The 16,398-nt window shown below is 37.8% G+C and overlaps 4 protein-coding genes across 4 annotated transcripts; 2 read left to right on the forward strand and 2 right to left on the reverse strand.

Annotated features, from left to right (window-relative positions):
• Positions 1–454: 454 nt before the first annotated feature.
• On the forward strand, positions 455–7,017 carry LOC130187717 (serine/threonine-protein phosphatase PP1-beta catalytic subunit-like). Its single transcript, XM_056405569.1, has 8 exons — positions 455–600; positions 2,373–2,504; positions 2,861–3,091; positions 3,427–3,531; positions 3,965–4,036; positions 4,428–4,579; positions 5,209–5,343; positions 5,433–7,017. The coding sequence occupies exons 1-8, from the start codon at positions 540–542 to the stop codon at positions 5,535–5,537; spliced, it is 993 nt and encodes a 330-aa protein (XP_056261544.1). The 5' UTR covers positions 455–539; the 3' UTR covers positions 5,538–7,017.
• Positions 6,625–11,154, reverse strand: bpnt1 (bisphosphate nucleotidase 1). The gene is made up of 9 exons (XM_056405570.1): positions 11,037–11,154; positions 10,434–10,555; positions 10,172–10,276; positions 9,966–10,073; positions 9,705–9,753; positions 9,373–9,464; positions 9,100–9,297; positions 7,648–7,753; positions 6,625–7,500 (listed from the first exon to the last, which is right to left on the reverse strand). Exons 2-9 carry the CDS (start codon positions 10,551–10,553, stop codon positions 7,349–7,351), a joined length of 930 nt encoding a protein of 309 aa, XP_056261545.1. The 5' UTR covers positions 10,554–10,555; positions 11,037–11,154; the 3' UTR covers positions 6,625–7,348.
• A 561-nt stretch (positions 11,155–11,715) lies between these two features.
• On the reverse strand, positions 11,716–13,808 carry saysd1 (SAYSVFN motif domain containing 1). Its single transcript, XM_056363350.1, has 2 exons — positions 13,416–13,808; positions 11,716–12,456 (listed from the first exon to the last, which is right to left on the reverse strand). The coding sequence occupies exons 1-2, from the start codon at positions 13,653–13,655 to the stop codon at positions 12,133–12,135; spliced, it is 564 nt and encodes a 187-aa protein (XP_056219325.1). The 5' UTR covers positions 13,656–13,808; the 3' UTR covers positions 11,716–12,132.
• A 39-nt stretch (positions 13,809–13,847) lies between these two features.
• Positions 13,848–16,369, forward strand: grcc10 (gene rich cluster, C10 gene). Its single transcript, XM_056363351.1, has 4 exons — positions 13,848–13,942; positions 14,857–14,910; positions 15,364–15,540; positions 15,858–16,369. Exons 2-4 carry the CDS (start codon positions 14,859–14,861, stop codon positions 15,995–15,997), a joined length of 369 nt encoding a protein of 122 aa, XP_056219326.1. The 5' UTR covers positions 13,848–13,942; positions 14,857–14,858; the 3' UTR covers positions 15,998–16,369.
• Positions 16,370–16,398: the final 29 nt, after the last annotated feature.

A 16,398-nucleotide genomic window follows, 5' to 3' on the forward strand; every position in this document is an offset into this window, starting at 1 on the left:
ACAACTATTGGATGGACTGCCATGAAACTCAAAATCAAAAGAGCAAAAGTTGAACTAACTAGCTTACAATATACAGTGGTAACCCAATTTACAACGAAAAGAAGCATATCATAAACTAACTACATTAGTTTCTTGGGTTACAATTAGTGTTAAATGAAAGCCCCATTCAAACAGTACCCTAATTATCATATTTGGAAGTCAGTCAGTGCTTGTGTTTCCTGCTGCCTAACCCTAACCCTATGTTTTCTATTTAAAATCTAAAAGTAAAAAAGTAACAATTTATTATGGCTGTCGAATAGTCTAGATGAGCCAAAAGTACAATTTTCACAATTAAATATAAGGGGTAAGGAAAATGGAATCATTACAAAAAAGAAACAAGTTTCCACAAAATTATAAAATTGTAAATGTAAGCCTACTTTCCATCACCGTTGTTTACCTGGATAGTGCATAATATCCGTGTGCGTACATGGGCTGGCATCCTTTGAGCCTACAAGTCAACTATCAGGGCCAATTTTGCCCACAGCCCTGCCTGCGCGAGTATGAGAAACATGGCGGAAAGCGAGTTGAACGTTGACAGCCTCATCTCTCGATTACTGGAAGGTAGAGGAGCATTGTGATATTTTGTCTTCTTGTGTTGCTTTATCAATGGAATGACTGACTTATACGTTGTTATTTGTAACCAGTAACTTTACGACATGTTAAAAATAAATTTGCCATCTTGCATCCATAGCTATCTGTGTTGACCACCAGCGACCCGTAAAGCTAACCGTCGCGTTAAAAGCTCTCTGCTCCGGGAGTAATGTAAACGTTATTGTGATGTCACACTGTGTAGGAGCTAGCACAGTTTGTGTTGGAATGCTAGCTAACGTTAGTCTCGACCTATGGTCTCGTCACCGCACGTAAAATGGGAGATGAGTGAAAAAAAAAATCCCCTAACTGGTGTCTGAGAAAGAGGGCTAACTACGTTAAGTACTGATGTAACGTAACGGTATGACAATTGAACTATCCGAGTAGTAGGGGCAGGTTAGTGTTTTCTCTTCTGTTAAAGACGGAATGCAATGAAACGAGAAATCGCGGAATGCTGTGGTTGCTAAGTAACATTTACTGTTCTCGTTGGCGTGGCAGGTTGCTAGCAATTCGGCCGGACACACCCCCTTACGTGGGAGATCATTGAAACCTCCATAACTATTGACATTTAAAACCCTGAAATGTATGAATTTAAAATCTGAATCTGTAAAACTCTACAAATGAATCGCCCTTAAATGTAATTACCTTTAATTTAACAATTTATTGCTTAATTTTTTTAATTAACTTCATTTATTTAATTATTCTTTTGTTTCTTTTGTGCTATTAATTTACATACTTTAATTAGTTTTTTTCTTTTTGATAGTTTTATTTTAATGTCTTGATGTCCAGCCATTTTTTTTCAGTGTTGACACTAAAGTTTGTTCCTTTAAACAAAACATATTTTATGGCATCACTTTCAAGCATGTTAGAAGCAAATTGAAGAATGGTGAAAACGGGTGAAAACATAACCTCCTTTGCAGAGGTAATTCTTTTATTTATTTTGTGTTATTTTTATCTGTATTTATTATTATTGCTAGTACAATATGTATCTATTTTATAACTTCTTTTGTAATACTCCTTCCTTGTTTGTTTTTTCCCCTTCTTTTCTTTTGCTACCATGCTGTCATGATGCTGCCCTTACAGTTTGAAAATGAATTGTTCAATGAAGTATCTAAAAGAAAAGCAGCATGCCTTTATGGCCAGAGCTAACACATTACTCAACAAGCTTGTTGTTTTTTGTTTTTTTTTTATACATAAAGCTGTCCTCTAGACTGTGTCCTTCCTGGACCCCACCCCCTTCGTTCACACACTTCCAGCTGAGCCAACAAGCTGTTCATTTCTGTACTTGCCAGTTCATAACAACCTGTGTTGACTGGAGTAAATGGCATGTCTGGTCAGTAGCAAAGCAAATGCAAGAGTCAGCTCTCTTTAATGGCACACTGTGATGCAAATGTAAACAAAAGGGTAGCTAGCCCCAATGCTGAAAGACAAAACACGATTGGAACGTGCTATCACACTCATAATAATTGCTAGGCATTTTAATACAAGTAGAGTCGAGTAGACAAAAACTTAAAAACAGAAGTGGTGTTTGCAAACATCAGTATGAAACAGGTCTTGCTTTTATGATCAGTTGAGAAATGCTCAAAATGCTGATTTTTGGCTGGAACACAGACCTTAGTTATATGTTTGAATATATTTTTTTATACTGTTTGTATGGTCTGAATAGTGCTGATTTAACCTGCAGTTAGAAGATTTTCCTGTCATTACATGCTGAGTACTGACCGTTTTGTACTTTTGCCTTGCAGTGAGAGGATGTCGTCCAGGGAAGATCGTACAGATGACAGAGGCTGAGGTGCGGGGGCTCTGCATCAAGTCCAGAGAGATTTTCCTCAGTCAGCCAATCCTGCTAGAACTGGAGGCTCCACTCAAAATCTGTGGTAAGAATTTTAAAAGTTTAGATATTTTTTCCTTTATGACGTACTTACGACTTACTGACTGACTGTGGGCAAAATGCTTACTTGTCTTTTCAAGTGTACAAATACACACAATTACTGTATTAAGGTTCTTGGAGTGCAGGTTTCCACCAAATAGATTATGGTATATTATTACACTACTGTGATCCAAAAGGGACACAGTTCATACACTGGAGCTTAAAAAATAAAACTTCCATCATGAAATATGTTTAAAAGCAATTAACATGGCATCTGTTTTTTCAAAGTGTTACATTAATTATAAAAATTCTGATGTCAATTAAACATGCAGTATAACATAATACCTGAACATATAATTCCAGGTGATATCCATGGACAGTACACGGACTTGCTGAGGTTATTCGAGTATGGAGGTTTCCCTCCAGAGGCCAACTATCTGTTCCTGGGGGATTACGTGGACAGAGGGAAACAGTCTCTGGAGACAATTTGCCTGCTGCTCGCCTACAAGATCAAATACCCAGAAAACTTCTTCTTGCTCAGGGGGAACCACGAGTGTGCCTCCATCAATCGCATCTACGGCTTCTACGATGAGTGTAAATTGGAAAACACACCTGTTTGTTGGGAACTGGCAACATTTGCATATAATTCACCTTGAAGTCCTAAATTTTCCATTTGGTGAAGGAGAACCCCGTCAGCATATGCAAACATTAAAAATTCTTCTTAAGTTATAAAACTGAGAAGCTCATGATATATTTTAATAGCCTTTAGTTTCTTTTTGGCAAATCTTACTTTCAAATCCAAGTCATTTTTCACAAATGACAAAAAACACAATTTTGAATATAGAAATCCAGGATTATTTAGTTCCCCATTTAAAATTGCTTTGTCTTATTTGTTCTTTTTGTGACACATTTCTTTATTTTTTCCTCAGGCAAGCGCAGGTTCAACATAAAGCTCTGGAAGACATTCACAGACTGTTTTAATTGCCTGCCCATTGCTGCGATTATTGATGAGAAGATCTTCTGCTGCCATGGAGGTTTGTGAAGTATCTCTGTTGAGCAATGTACTACTAGATAATATGATGTATTATCTATGTTATAGCAGTGTGCTGCTGGATAGGTTTAAAAAAAGCTAATGTTTAAAATGTGACATTACTACATTTATCAGCATTGGTGTAATGTTTTATGTAATAACAATGTTGAATGGATGAACATTTAAGAGAATAATTAGAAAATCATTTTTTATAATTCTTCTATATTGCTATAACATTGTTTGTAAAAGTACTACAGATGTTCACTGTAATGTTATGTTATCATCACCACATCATATTATCTAGAGGTAACTAGATTGTCATTTTGCTTTAGGATGAATAAAAGAAAATCTTATATCTTTTCTTTATGTACATTGTGATGCATGGGAGATTTGCTGTAGCTCGTGTCACTTATAATACAATCACCTGTTCTCCTCAGGGCTCTCACCTGATCTACAGTCCATGGAACAAATTCGACGCATTATGAGACCCACTGACGTTCCAGACACAGGTCTGCTGTTCTCTGTGTTTGTGCTAACTGAATAGTCTTGATGAGCTGATTCCATCCTTTACATACTGTCTCCAAAAAAAAGCATGGGATAGTTAAATGCAGTATAGTAATACATCTGCCTTGCTTGATTGTAAAAGACGAGTGATAGAAGGTAAAATCAAAATATCACTATCTTAAAGTGTTATTTATAATTTGTAGTCTTCCCACCATATGAAAATGACACTTTTAAGTTCAAGAAAAACTGTGTTTGAAGAAGCCTTCGGTTTGGATGCTTCAGCGTTATTGGGATACCTTGGTCATCGAGTGCCAACAGAAAACACTGGTTTATATCAGGCACTGATTTCTGACCACTGTGTGTTTGTGGCTTACCAGTGCCTCTGATCTGTTCTAGGTTTGCTGTGTGACCTCCTGTGGTCGGACCCAGACAAAGACGTCCAGGGATGGGGGGAGAACGATCGGGGAGTTTCCTTCACCTTCGGGGCCGACGTTGTCAGCAAGTTCCTCAACCGCCACGACCTGGATCTGATCTGCCGAGCACATCAGGTAACACTCCTGCTTCCTTGTGATTTACGACTGTATTCAAAAGGATACTGTGGAAAATTTAACTTTATTTTTTAAAGGCAAATAAATTTACAAATTCCCTGAACTTTAAAGATACATTAGCAGCACATACAGGAACATCAATAAATAAATAGTTTTTTTTTTTTGTCAGTTCAGTTTGATGTATTTAATAACGTGATAAAAGACTCAGTTTCCAGACTTGTACAAATTAATGCAAGTTTTTAACAGGTACATCAAGGAAAGCATAAAAGTGAAGGCAGTTTGCTGTTAATTTAGCTTACACAGTGTGTTTCCCTAAGATGGATGAATAATTGTGAAAAAACAACCAGATCCAGTAAATTAAATACTTTATCAGTAATGTTACCAGGAGGCAGTGTAGAAATAGTATAACAAAAACTCTCCCAGCTGTCATATCTCCAAAGCCTCACAGTACAGTATGCTGTAAAATCATTTTAGCCATAATACTGCAGCTCTATTCTCCTGTTGCTTCTTTTTCACATCAGTACTAATTTTTTGTTCTTTTAAATATGATTAATTGGTTATAAAGGTTGTTGCCAAAGAATCCTCTCCACATCCACCAATCATTTCAGCTCTAATCCTTCTACCTACAGGTTGTAGAAGACGGATACGAGTTCTTTGCCAAGAGACAGCTGGTGACGCTGTTTTCTGCCCCCAACTATTGCGGGGAGTTTGACAACGCAGGCGGCATGATGAGTGTGGACGAGTCCCTTATGTGCTCCTTTCAGGTACACAACAAGTATTTGTTGTAGCGTCACATTAATCCTAATTTATGTGGTGTCAACGTATTTATCGCTACCATCATCCTGTCTTCCAGATTCTGAAGCCGTCAGAAAAAAAAGCAAAGTACCAGTACGGCGGGGTGAATTCAGGACGCCCAGTCACCCCGCCTCGCACCACTCAGGCACCTAAAAAGAGGTGAGTGGCTGGCCCTGACTCTCCTGCTCCTCCCCCAGCTGGTCTCTGGCCCATGTCTCTGCAGCCTGCCTCAAACACTCCAGCCTTTTCTCAGTAAGCTTGTTCATGTAAACAGAAACTCCAGGAGTGTATTTTGCTTGTTCTGTGGGTATTTTTATGAACACGAGTGGTATTTTTTCCATTTTTTGAATCCATGGTATGTATTAACTCAGCTCTCATTTCTACTACTCAGTCCATTCAACAATATTAAAACCAACCCTTTGTGGAATGGACACGATGTTCAGAAAAGATGCTTCTCTGCCTTTTAGATTAACAACTTCCATTGTGATTTTGTGAATGCATGCACACTTATGAGACTGAGATGGGTTCTTTGCTGTCGCCAATGTAAAATCCTCCCAGAAAGACACAGAAAAGGTAATGTCCATGTAATTTACCTAATTACTGCCATTGTTCCCTTCTATATTGGCCAAAAGTAGAAAAGGAATAGTTAGACATTAGACATTTTGGGAAATAAGCTTATTTGCTTTCTCTTCGACTTAAGAATGTTATTCCTCCACATGGAGATATCACTAAAATCCTGAGATTTTGATGATAAAAGTGCAATAAATATCAATAGAAATCTTGCCAAATGCAAGAAAAAACATTTGTAAAGGCCATTAAAGCCTATTTGAACTTTGAAAACCTGTCACAGCCGACTCTTGCTTTATCTTCACTAGGGCATTCATAGATAATAGATTATCTGCATTAAATAAGTGTTTCCAGCTCTCAACATTTTTTACCCCTCACATCTCTGAACAAGCATTTGTGATTGTCGAAGAGCAGAGTTTCCATTATTGGTATGAAGTAGGGAAAAAAAAAGCAATGCAGTAGTGTAACAGGTTCCTTTTTTTTTCGTTCTGATGTAAATTCAGTGTATGTGGAAATGTGGGAACCAAACATCAGTGAGAGCTTGAGTTTGTGTCCTTTAGTCTGGTGAGTACAGTAAGTGTGTAGAAACGTAGAGATGGATATGCCAATGCAAGATGAAGGTATATAAAAGAAATGTCACAAACAGTACAGGAGTAAAAAAAACTAGGCCAAGTGGAGACTGATGAAGACTAAAAACCAGTTCTAAGTATATTCATTTTTACGACTTGAAAAGCTGTTAGTTCTCCACAGTCAGTGGATGTCGACCTCTCTCACATGTTGCACTTCCAGTCATCGCATGACTTTGTAAAGAGGTCAAACTCATCAAGTCAATACAATATTGTTTGTTGTTGGCATTATGCTAGTTATATTACATTGTTCCCACTCAGTGGTTTTTGAACAGAGTACAGTAAATCATTTCCACTAATTAACATTTAACCTATGTATTTTTTTTTATTTCAATCTTGCCTTTTGCCTTGTACGTCTATTGGTCTTCAAGTTGGAAACAGTATGTAAAGACGTTCTGAGATTTGTATGAGTTTGTTTCAAACGAGTGAAATAAATGGAAGTGCTGTTGAGCCTGGTTCCTGACTGTTTCTGGTAAATCAAGTGTGTGTTGTTGAATTACATGGACTAAGGTAAGTCTGAAATCGCCATGTTCAATCTTCGACAGGAGAATAAATGTGTTACTACATAACAGTTACCTGTGGTTAAAATCATATATAAGACAGAGGTCAAACAAAGTTGATTTGGAGGAATAAAAAAAAAATCAACTTTATGTAAAAAATAGATTTTATAACATTTTCAGACACAGAACCCTGTCTATGGATGGATCTTAAACTGTTTTTACATGCTAATTTTTCTGCCGCCAGAGTGGAGCATTAGTGTGTTTCCTGATTTAGACAGACCTCAATCTGTCTTGAGGGCTTGCAGCACTGACTGTGGTACTCTGCTGACGTAGTACTCGTGGTTGCGTAGTGTAGCGAGAACGCCAGCAGAATTCATGTGCCTTACATTAGCATCGTAGCAGTATGCATTGCCATGCATGTCAGTCAGTTTACCTGCACAAGAAAAGAAGGAGATGAGATGTTCAGCAAATTGATTCAAAGTCTCAAGCTTAACCTACAGATGCACGCCAATAAAAATATAGGGCTAGTTTGTTTTAAAAAGTGGAAGTTGGTATCGGAGGCCTACATAACGGTTTTTACCTCCGACTGCATGGAGGATGGCTTCAGGAGCACAGGTGTCCCACTTCTTGCATCCCGGACTAGCAAAGACATAAGCAGACGCCTTTCCCTCAACAAGCTGGATTATCTGCAAAGAGATGATTGAATAAACAGCTGTTCTTCACACATCAACAAGCTCTTTGCTTGGTGTTTTGTTTGTGTTATTGCTAAAATGGCTTCATTCTTGTCATGCAATCCGAGTTCCCTGCTCAGTTTCCTTAACTAATACTTTGCTGTATATAAATATGTGTGTATAAAACTGAAACAAACTTCAATATCAGTAGTACACAGCTTTCTGCTCAGGCTTTGCAGCAATAAAATCTCAGTCAACTGATTAGTCCATTAACAGAGAAACATTTTTATAATTATTTAATTTAGCAAAAGTACCAAACATTTGATGCCCTGGAATTTGATTTCCAGGGCATCTGCAGGTCTTGGAAAATCATTAAAAGCACTGAAATTGGTTGTCTGTTGTAGGCAGTAATTTTAGTTTTAAAATGTTTTTGTATCAAATCGTTGCCCATCAGTAGATAAACTAAAAGTGGAATTGTTGCGATAGCAGAAAGTTCATGTGTTTTTTGTGGTGTTTCAGTCAGCACCATCAGACCTGTGGCACCGTCACTACTGCTGCTACAGTAGCAGGGAAGCTCATTGTCTCATAATGAAGAAATGTCCATTTTGGCAAAACTGAAGGGGACTTGAATTAATTATTCATATTTCTATTTCTCTTTTTTTTTTGCTGCTTATCTAGATGCAGGTTCCATTAATTTAATTATCTATATCATCAGGATTTATTGTTATAAACTGCTGGGAGGAACTGAAAAAAATATGATGTAATAATAAATAATTCTAGGTCATTTTGTCCCAACTGGTTTTGCATCATACATTCATACTTTGGACAGTATGATTATCAGTCAGGTATTAAATTGCATTCTATGTGTCATTAAAAAGGTCTTAAATTTAACGTGTCGAAAACCACAGAAATCCTGATTACACATAGATTGTAGAGTCTTTTAATAATTTTAAATTGCGGGTGACATTTTACACCATCACCAAACTGATTTTGAGGCATCAAGATGGTTGGTGATGGTGGTTGATTGCTATAAACACAAAAAGAAGACTGGCAGTATCTACCAGCCTCTGTGCTGCATTTTACTGTGTATATGGCTCCAGTTTGGCAGCAATTTTGCTGCACTCTTTACTGACACAGAGGGAAATTGCTTAAGGCACAAGATGATGAGTGAGTGGTAGTTCTGAAAACCATGAGTCTGATCGTGCTGTGAGATTCAGTCAGAAACCATGACTGCATTTGATAATTCATGCACAAGTCATCCATACACATGACAACATGACACAGCTTTTGGCTGAACAGGAGGACTAAAACCCACATGACATTTTCACAAGCTCAGTGTTAAAACTCTAAATCCATCTCACCTTATTTCCAGCACCACCCACTCTTATAACTTCATGCGGCTCCATGGCATCTACGCAGTCCGTTACCACCTTGTTGCTATGGGAACGGGTGGTGGTGACAATTCGTCTGTCACCTGGAACTTCCTTCAGCTGAAATCCAAAGGCGCCCAGTCCCAGCATTCCCCACATGGTTCTTCCTAAACCCGCTCCTGCTCCAAGCTGACAAAGACTGAATTAACCAGACTGTTGGCTTTTAGGACACTGCTGCAGGACATCATTTACTTTGGTCTGTACCTGGTAGTTGTAGAAAGGCTGGTTGATGACACCTGCTATAGCTCTGCCTCCATATGCAATACCAATAAGCACTGTCACATTATCCAGGAGCCCTGAAGTCAGAAAACAGCAGGATGTTAGCTGGAGGCAACTTACCAAAGCCTCATCTTTTAGTGTTTATTCAATCACTAAGCAAACATGAAAAACTGCTCAGGCCAGTCAAGAGTCGATATGGCAATTTCATGAAGAGAACGTGGTCTTGAATAATTACACACACGCACGCACGCAGACATGCATGCACACACACACACAGTATGTGGAGGCGGATTTTTTTAAGAAGCACAACAGCCTACCTTCTGTATATTCCTTTGTGCCATCAAGAGGATCAACCCACACCACAAGCTGAGATTCAGAGACACAAACAGAGAAAATATGTGCACAAAGTGAAAGTGAACACCACAATATGTTTATGTATAAATACAACTGTGCTGCACAAATTTGTAATAATTCTGATATGTAGAAATGTGTATTTTGTAATGTGTTCATTCAGTTCAGTTATTCAGCTATACCTAATTACTGTTCCTGAGGATATATATTGCACTTCCAAATGTTACCTCCTCCTCTTTCAGTCCACTGTATTCTGCTGGACAGCTCTTCTGGAGGATTTCCTCTGCCTGGCCATTCTCAATGAGGTCCTCCTTTGCCTCCTCAAATGGAAGCTCCTGCATTAACAAGAAATACATGTGATCATCTGCCCTTGTCCTCACTGTCCATCTAAAGGCGAAAACCAGAATAATCTTCAAGGACTTCTTTCACTCACCTCCTCTCCAATGATGGTGATTTTTGGGAAACGTCTGGACAATGAAGCACAAATGCTCTGCTGTGCTAGTCTGTCTGCCAGCGTCTGCAGATCATTAGCTCCTGTCTGTGCATGGGTACAAGGTGGAATCAGAAAGGTTACAACAATTACAGTAATCTCAGTCTACACTGAACATACAAGGCTAGGAGCGTAATAGCTTGTGGGCTATATGCACATTTGACCTCCTCTGGGATTTAAGTGCTAAAAACAAAAAGGGCTCTACCTTTTCCACAATGCCAAGGTCTCCACTGTGAAGAACCTTCCTCACAATGGACCCAGCCTTTTCAGCCACAGAGTAGGCAGAGGCCACCAGCCGCATAACCACAGCAGGACTTGCAGACATTGCTGACAGACAGAGACAGTTCACCATTACTAATACCTTAAGGTCTACAGCCACAGCAGTTGGTAATGAAGTTGACATGATGATCATGCACTAAAAATAAAAAATGTTGTCTTCCTTATTGCAAGTAGTGTGAGAAAAGAAATTTTTATTTTTTAAAACAACTTAATAACTTAAATCAAATTTTGTAGCTAATGACATTCACTGGATTCACATCATTATCTCATTTGAACAGTTAGTCTTATTATCTAATATTTCACTTTAATTGATGAAGCATTAAAATAGTAGAGCGGGGGACTTTGTGTTTACCAGCAACGTGGTTAGCAATGTAAATAAAAACAGCTTGTAAACAGTCACAATGAGCATAAACCTAAATTAGCTAACATGCTACTGGTGATAGCTAGCTGAAGCAGTAATGTTACTCCATGAATGTTGAAATATCAACTACAAAGTCCTAGAAAGTTGTGAACTAGGATGAATACTTACTGAATCAAACGCGGGCGGACAGACAGGCGGACAGACAGACACCGGTTTCTGATAACTTGAAATTGGGAGATGTCGGAAATGCAAAAAACTATGACCCCCTCAAAGATCGGAAATGCATTGTCAAGATAGTTACCTACCCAACCGAAGCTAAATTGTCAGCTGGTAAGATTGCTTGTCGGACATTCAGCAACATCTACTAACTAACGATAAATTAGTAAGATCTTAAAACGAGGGTGTGCCATTATTTCAGGTCTGAGCCTAACACAGAAACTATCAAATGAGCATTTCCCTGGTCCAACCTTTGACTGTACATGAGTAAGTCAGACAGCTTGTAAGCAAATACGCAATTAGACGGAGGGAACCATCCCACTAAGTCAGTAAAATATTTACTCTCTGTGAAAAAAGTCATACAATGGGTCCAAGTGTCCCTCGGGTTTTATTTAAGGGAAGAAGGACTGATGATATACTTGCTGGACGTTTTGTCTAATAAGCTTTCCACTTAAACTCAGCTGTTGTTACTTTTATAATTAAGAAACTTCCGTTTGGAGTTTTACATTAACATTTTCAACTTTAACTCTTACTTCAATTGGGTGTAATTTATTTTCTTGGCAGATTTCTTTGAAAATACCACTGCCTAACAATATGTAAAAATGTATTACTCTCTAGAGAAGAGACGCTGGACACTTCAAAATGTTTTATTAAATTTTGAAAGCCTTAAATGTCAAGTAAACAGCATTTTTCTCATAAATTAACAGCAGCTTGCCCATTATGTTTCATCTGTATGTGAGTCGTGACAAACTGTTTTCTTCTCATTCACATTCCTAAACACCTTCCTCACATTTTCACCTTAAATTACAGGGTAATGATGCATTATATCTCCAACTTTCTGTGACATTATTAAACTCTTTAAAAGAGAAACAGAAACAATGGTGAAGTGGTAAGTAGACAACTGTCAATTACATTTTATGAGTTATACAGACATACAGTAATAAACTGATGTTACCATTTTAAGTCAATCTAAATTCTTTTAAAAATAAACATTTCTGAAAAAAAAAAACCCTGATTATTTTATATAAATGTGCATATCACAAGTTCTTCATCTGTTAGCCAGAGGTCTATAACCCATCTCTCCCTCCAGCTGCTCTGCAGTGAGAGAGCCCAGCAGAGGCTGACAGTCTGGGTTGAAGACAGAATAAGCACTCAGCTCTCCAGGCTCACGGGCCGCTGGGCTACGGAGTCCTTCATAGAGCCAGTAGAAGAGAGAGATGACGAAGAAGGGCAGGCCGAACTCCAGTTCAACAAACAGCCCAAGCAGCACCAGCCACAGCAGCAATTTGAGCAAAGTAAGGTTTGAAATGACAAATTGTTTCGATGCCAGCCATCTTCCCAGAGCGCTGTCCAGCAGCCAGTCAGTATGGTCCTGCAGGGAAGATAATGTAAAGTTCATGATCTGGTTCAGTGGTTCCCCAGCTGGGGGTGAGGACCCCCCCGGAAGGGTTGCAAGATAAATCTGAGGGGTCACAAAATGATTCAGAAAATAGGAAAGAGAATACAAAACACAGTTCTGCTAGAAAGTAGTAGAACCCTAAAGTAGTAGTGGTGCTAAAAATTCATGGTGAAATAAAAACTTTTAGCTCTTCAGGACTCTAAATCTGATAAAACTGAACAATCTTTAACTGCTAACAGCTCATATATAAGCTATGACCTCTTTCTGCTTGATTCCCACATCATATGAGAGCTTGTGCCTTTCAATAAAGAGTGAAGTTGTCACTTGTTATTACCATTGAAATAATTTTTTGAACCAGTAAATTTGATTTAACCCCAGCATGTTTTACTATAGTATGGCATATTTCCAATCAGCAGTGGCGGAGAATAACTAACCACAATTTTGTTGAGCTTATACTTTAATTGGTTATTTACATTTTATGGAGCTTATTCTTTTACTTGTTTTACACTTAAAAGGGAAACGTTGTGCTTTTTGCTTCACTACATTAACCTCACATCTGTAGTTAATAGTTACTTTGAAGATCAAAATCCAAAACATTTAAATAGGGTATATTATATTCTAGAGTATATTAAGTATTTTAAATTAGCCCCACATTAACAAGCAACAACAATAAAACAATAATACAATAATGCATCAGTGTATACAAACCAATGATATATTCTGCCAAGTGTTTAATTTTACTTTTGTAAAGTTTGTTGCTTATATTTTTAAAAACCTTGTGTGGAGTTTTTTTGCTTCAACATTGTGGAAATGCTACATCATTGCTAAGTTTAAAATCTCAATACACAGATCCACTGGTGCAAATAAAATAGGCCTACTGAACAAATATCAACTTCCAACTTGTCTCACAGTTTAGTTGTTAGTGATCTTACCTGGATTTGAGAGTTGTGAGCTGAAGCTCGGTTGTTTTCTGTCTGTTCTCTCTCAGCTGTTGATGTTGTTTCAGGCTCAGCCGCTATTGTCGGTTCTCTGTGCTGTGGATCAGCTTCCTGGTCCTTTTTAGTAGCATTTTCAGCCTGTCGCCGAGCCCTGAATTCTGCAAGCTTCTGCTCCATCGACACTAAATATTCACTGTCGTTTTTCAGTTCAAAAGAGCCGTTACGACAACTCATTCAAAACTCCTTGATATCAGCTTAGTTTCGGCTAAGCTTTAAAAAACATATCCAATACGTTTACATTGACTGTCTTTGACTTTAGCTTACACTTAAACCACATTTTGGAGATATTTCACCATGCTATTAGCTTGTTTACCTTCTACGTCAGCGTCTGTGGATCAGAAGAAAAACGTCATGTCGTAAAATGTTTTCATGTGTCGTAAAACGCTTTCAACTGTCGTAAAACGCGTCGTTTTCTAACAATTTCACCGCTCTGCTACAAGCTAGGTTGTTTTCAATCATTGGTGAGTTTCTAAACCTCTACGCTGTGATTTTTCAGTGGTTAATCGATCATTTTATGAATATATGTGGTTGTGGTTCTTGTTGCTGTCGGTAGCTCTCTCTTAAGCGAACATTAGACAGCATTAGTTTCTAATCTATCAATAGAGAAACTAAACGATTGACGAATATTAACGATGTCGAACACCTACAACACCAAGTCTGCTTTATGCTGCCTTTTTATTGTGGAAGAGTAGTTAACGTTTGGTTAAGTGAAGTAGAAGAATGAAGTCAGATAAGATGAATATACTTAAGTAAAGTAGAAGTACCTCTACTTACCTGAGAACTACCTGAGTAGTTACTTTACTTACTTTCCACACTGATTTAAACAATAGTAGGGGCATCATTTTACAGCAGCTGGATGCAGGTTCACCTCTAGCATTCAAGTTTAGGACCCTGTTGCACAATACCATACTGCCTGTCTGCATTGTTTATAAGTCTAAAAATCTGTATCGAAAGTACAACTGCTAACAGGCATTTTTTATTATCGATTAACCTGTCGCTGATATTCTTGTCTGATAAATGAATCGTTCAAAATATCAAACAGTCAACCAAATAATGTCAATTACAGTTTGTAACATAATGTCCTCAAATAGCTTGTGTTGTCTGACAAAAACCCCAAGATATATATATTTTATTTTATGTTTAAGTTGAGCAGCAAATAATAGGTGGAAGAGCAGGATCTGGTGAATGTTTGGAAAATGTTCTTGAAAAGTGATTGATTGATTATCAACATAGTTGCGAATTGATTTTTTGTAGAACATTATTGAAATGGTCTAAGTCAATTGATTGTTTCAGCCCTACGACTAAGGTTACTTTATTTTCTTTTGTTTATTTTGTTCACTGTAAATATCTCCTTGCTCATTGTCTTCCTCTCCAGACATGGCCTCAGCTCCAGCACAGCAGCCCACCCTGACTGTTGAGCAGACCAGAGGTGAGACGAACTGGAGCTATACAAGTTACTTTTTCTAGCTCTTTTGCTCTTTCTGAGGTTGTTCTTGAAGTTTCTGGACAAACACTTCATTTTTAAGTTTCCGATTGTTCCATCACCTTTTTTTGAGTTTTTTCTTTTTATTACTCAGAATAAGATCCACATCTATTTAGGGTACTGTCTCAACTGTGTTCACAAAAGCAATCTAGAAACTTTCCAGTTTTCTAAAGCTTATGATTGTGTGTGTGTGTGTGTGTGTGTGTGTGTGTGTGTGTCCGTCCGTCCGTGTGTCCGTGACTTTGTGTAGTGATGTGGGTGTATGACTGTATTTGTGTAGGTGGGTGTTTGCACATGCATTTATTGTAATGAAATGTGCTAAATATTAAATAGCCTTCCACTTATACTGTATATGCATGATGTAGATGCAGAACAACTAATGTTTTTCTTGTTTCACAGTGGTACTGAGTGAGGTGATCCAGGCTTTCTCAGTACCAGACAACGCTGCTCGGATGGAGGAGGCTCGAGAGAGCGCCTGCAATGACATGGGCAAGATGCTGCAGCTTGTGCTTCCTGTTGCCACCCAGATTCAGCAAGAGGTTATCAAAGCCTATGGATTCAACAATGAAGGAGAGGGTAAAGCAGCATTTTCTAGCCCTTACATGTCGATTTAGGCACTCATTCCTTGACCTTTTTAGCATAAATACCTCATGGTATTTATTAGAGCTGCGCAATATATTTATATTACATTCTGATAACATAACATTGGCGATAACAATATATGTTAAATATGTTGTTTTATAGTCTTAAATTCTGCAGTAAAGTTAATTACATAATTTTCTGAGCCATTTAAGCACAGTGAAATTAATATCATATTAATAAAGGGACTGCATTTCCTCAAAACTGCCATAGATAGATGACACGATTTATCATCTTGGCTGCTTTACTTTCAGGTGTCCTAAAATTTGCCAGACTGGTGAAGATGTATGAAACCCAGGACCCTGAAATTGCAGCTATGTCAGCTAAACTGAAATCTCTCCTCCTGCCACCTCTGTCAACACCACCTATAGGAGGCGCTATTCCAGCTTCATAGGGACTATTTACGTGCATTGGTCAACTGCAAGGTTACTTTCATTTACAGCTTTGGATCTGTGTGACCATCTTGTGTCTAGAGATTTTGGAAAAATTAGTATCAAACTCAACACTAATACGTTCCAGCAAGGATTAAACATGTACCTTATCTAAATTATGGTTTCATTTAAAGCATCCTTGCAAAACCTGTTAAATTATTGCTTTTGAAATGTTTCAGTATTTATTTATGTTACATGATTACCATTTGTCAATTAACATTAAACATTTCCTTTAATGCCATATTTTATATCATTCTTTTATACCATTTTTATATTCTGTCAAATGTATCAATGTCATTTTTGTTATATATTAAAATTCAAAGGTTTTCTGTGAATCTGTGTGTGGCATTAATGAGGAAAAAAA

Source organism: Seriola aureovittata, chromosome 19, assembly GCF_021018895.1.
Source record: "Seriola aureovittata isolate HTS-2021-v1 ecotype China chromosome 19, ASM2101889v1, whole genome shotgun sequence".
NCBI classification, from domain to species: Eukaryota; Metazoa; Chordata; class Actinopteri; order Carangiformes; family Carangidae; genus Seriola; species Seriola aureovittata.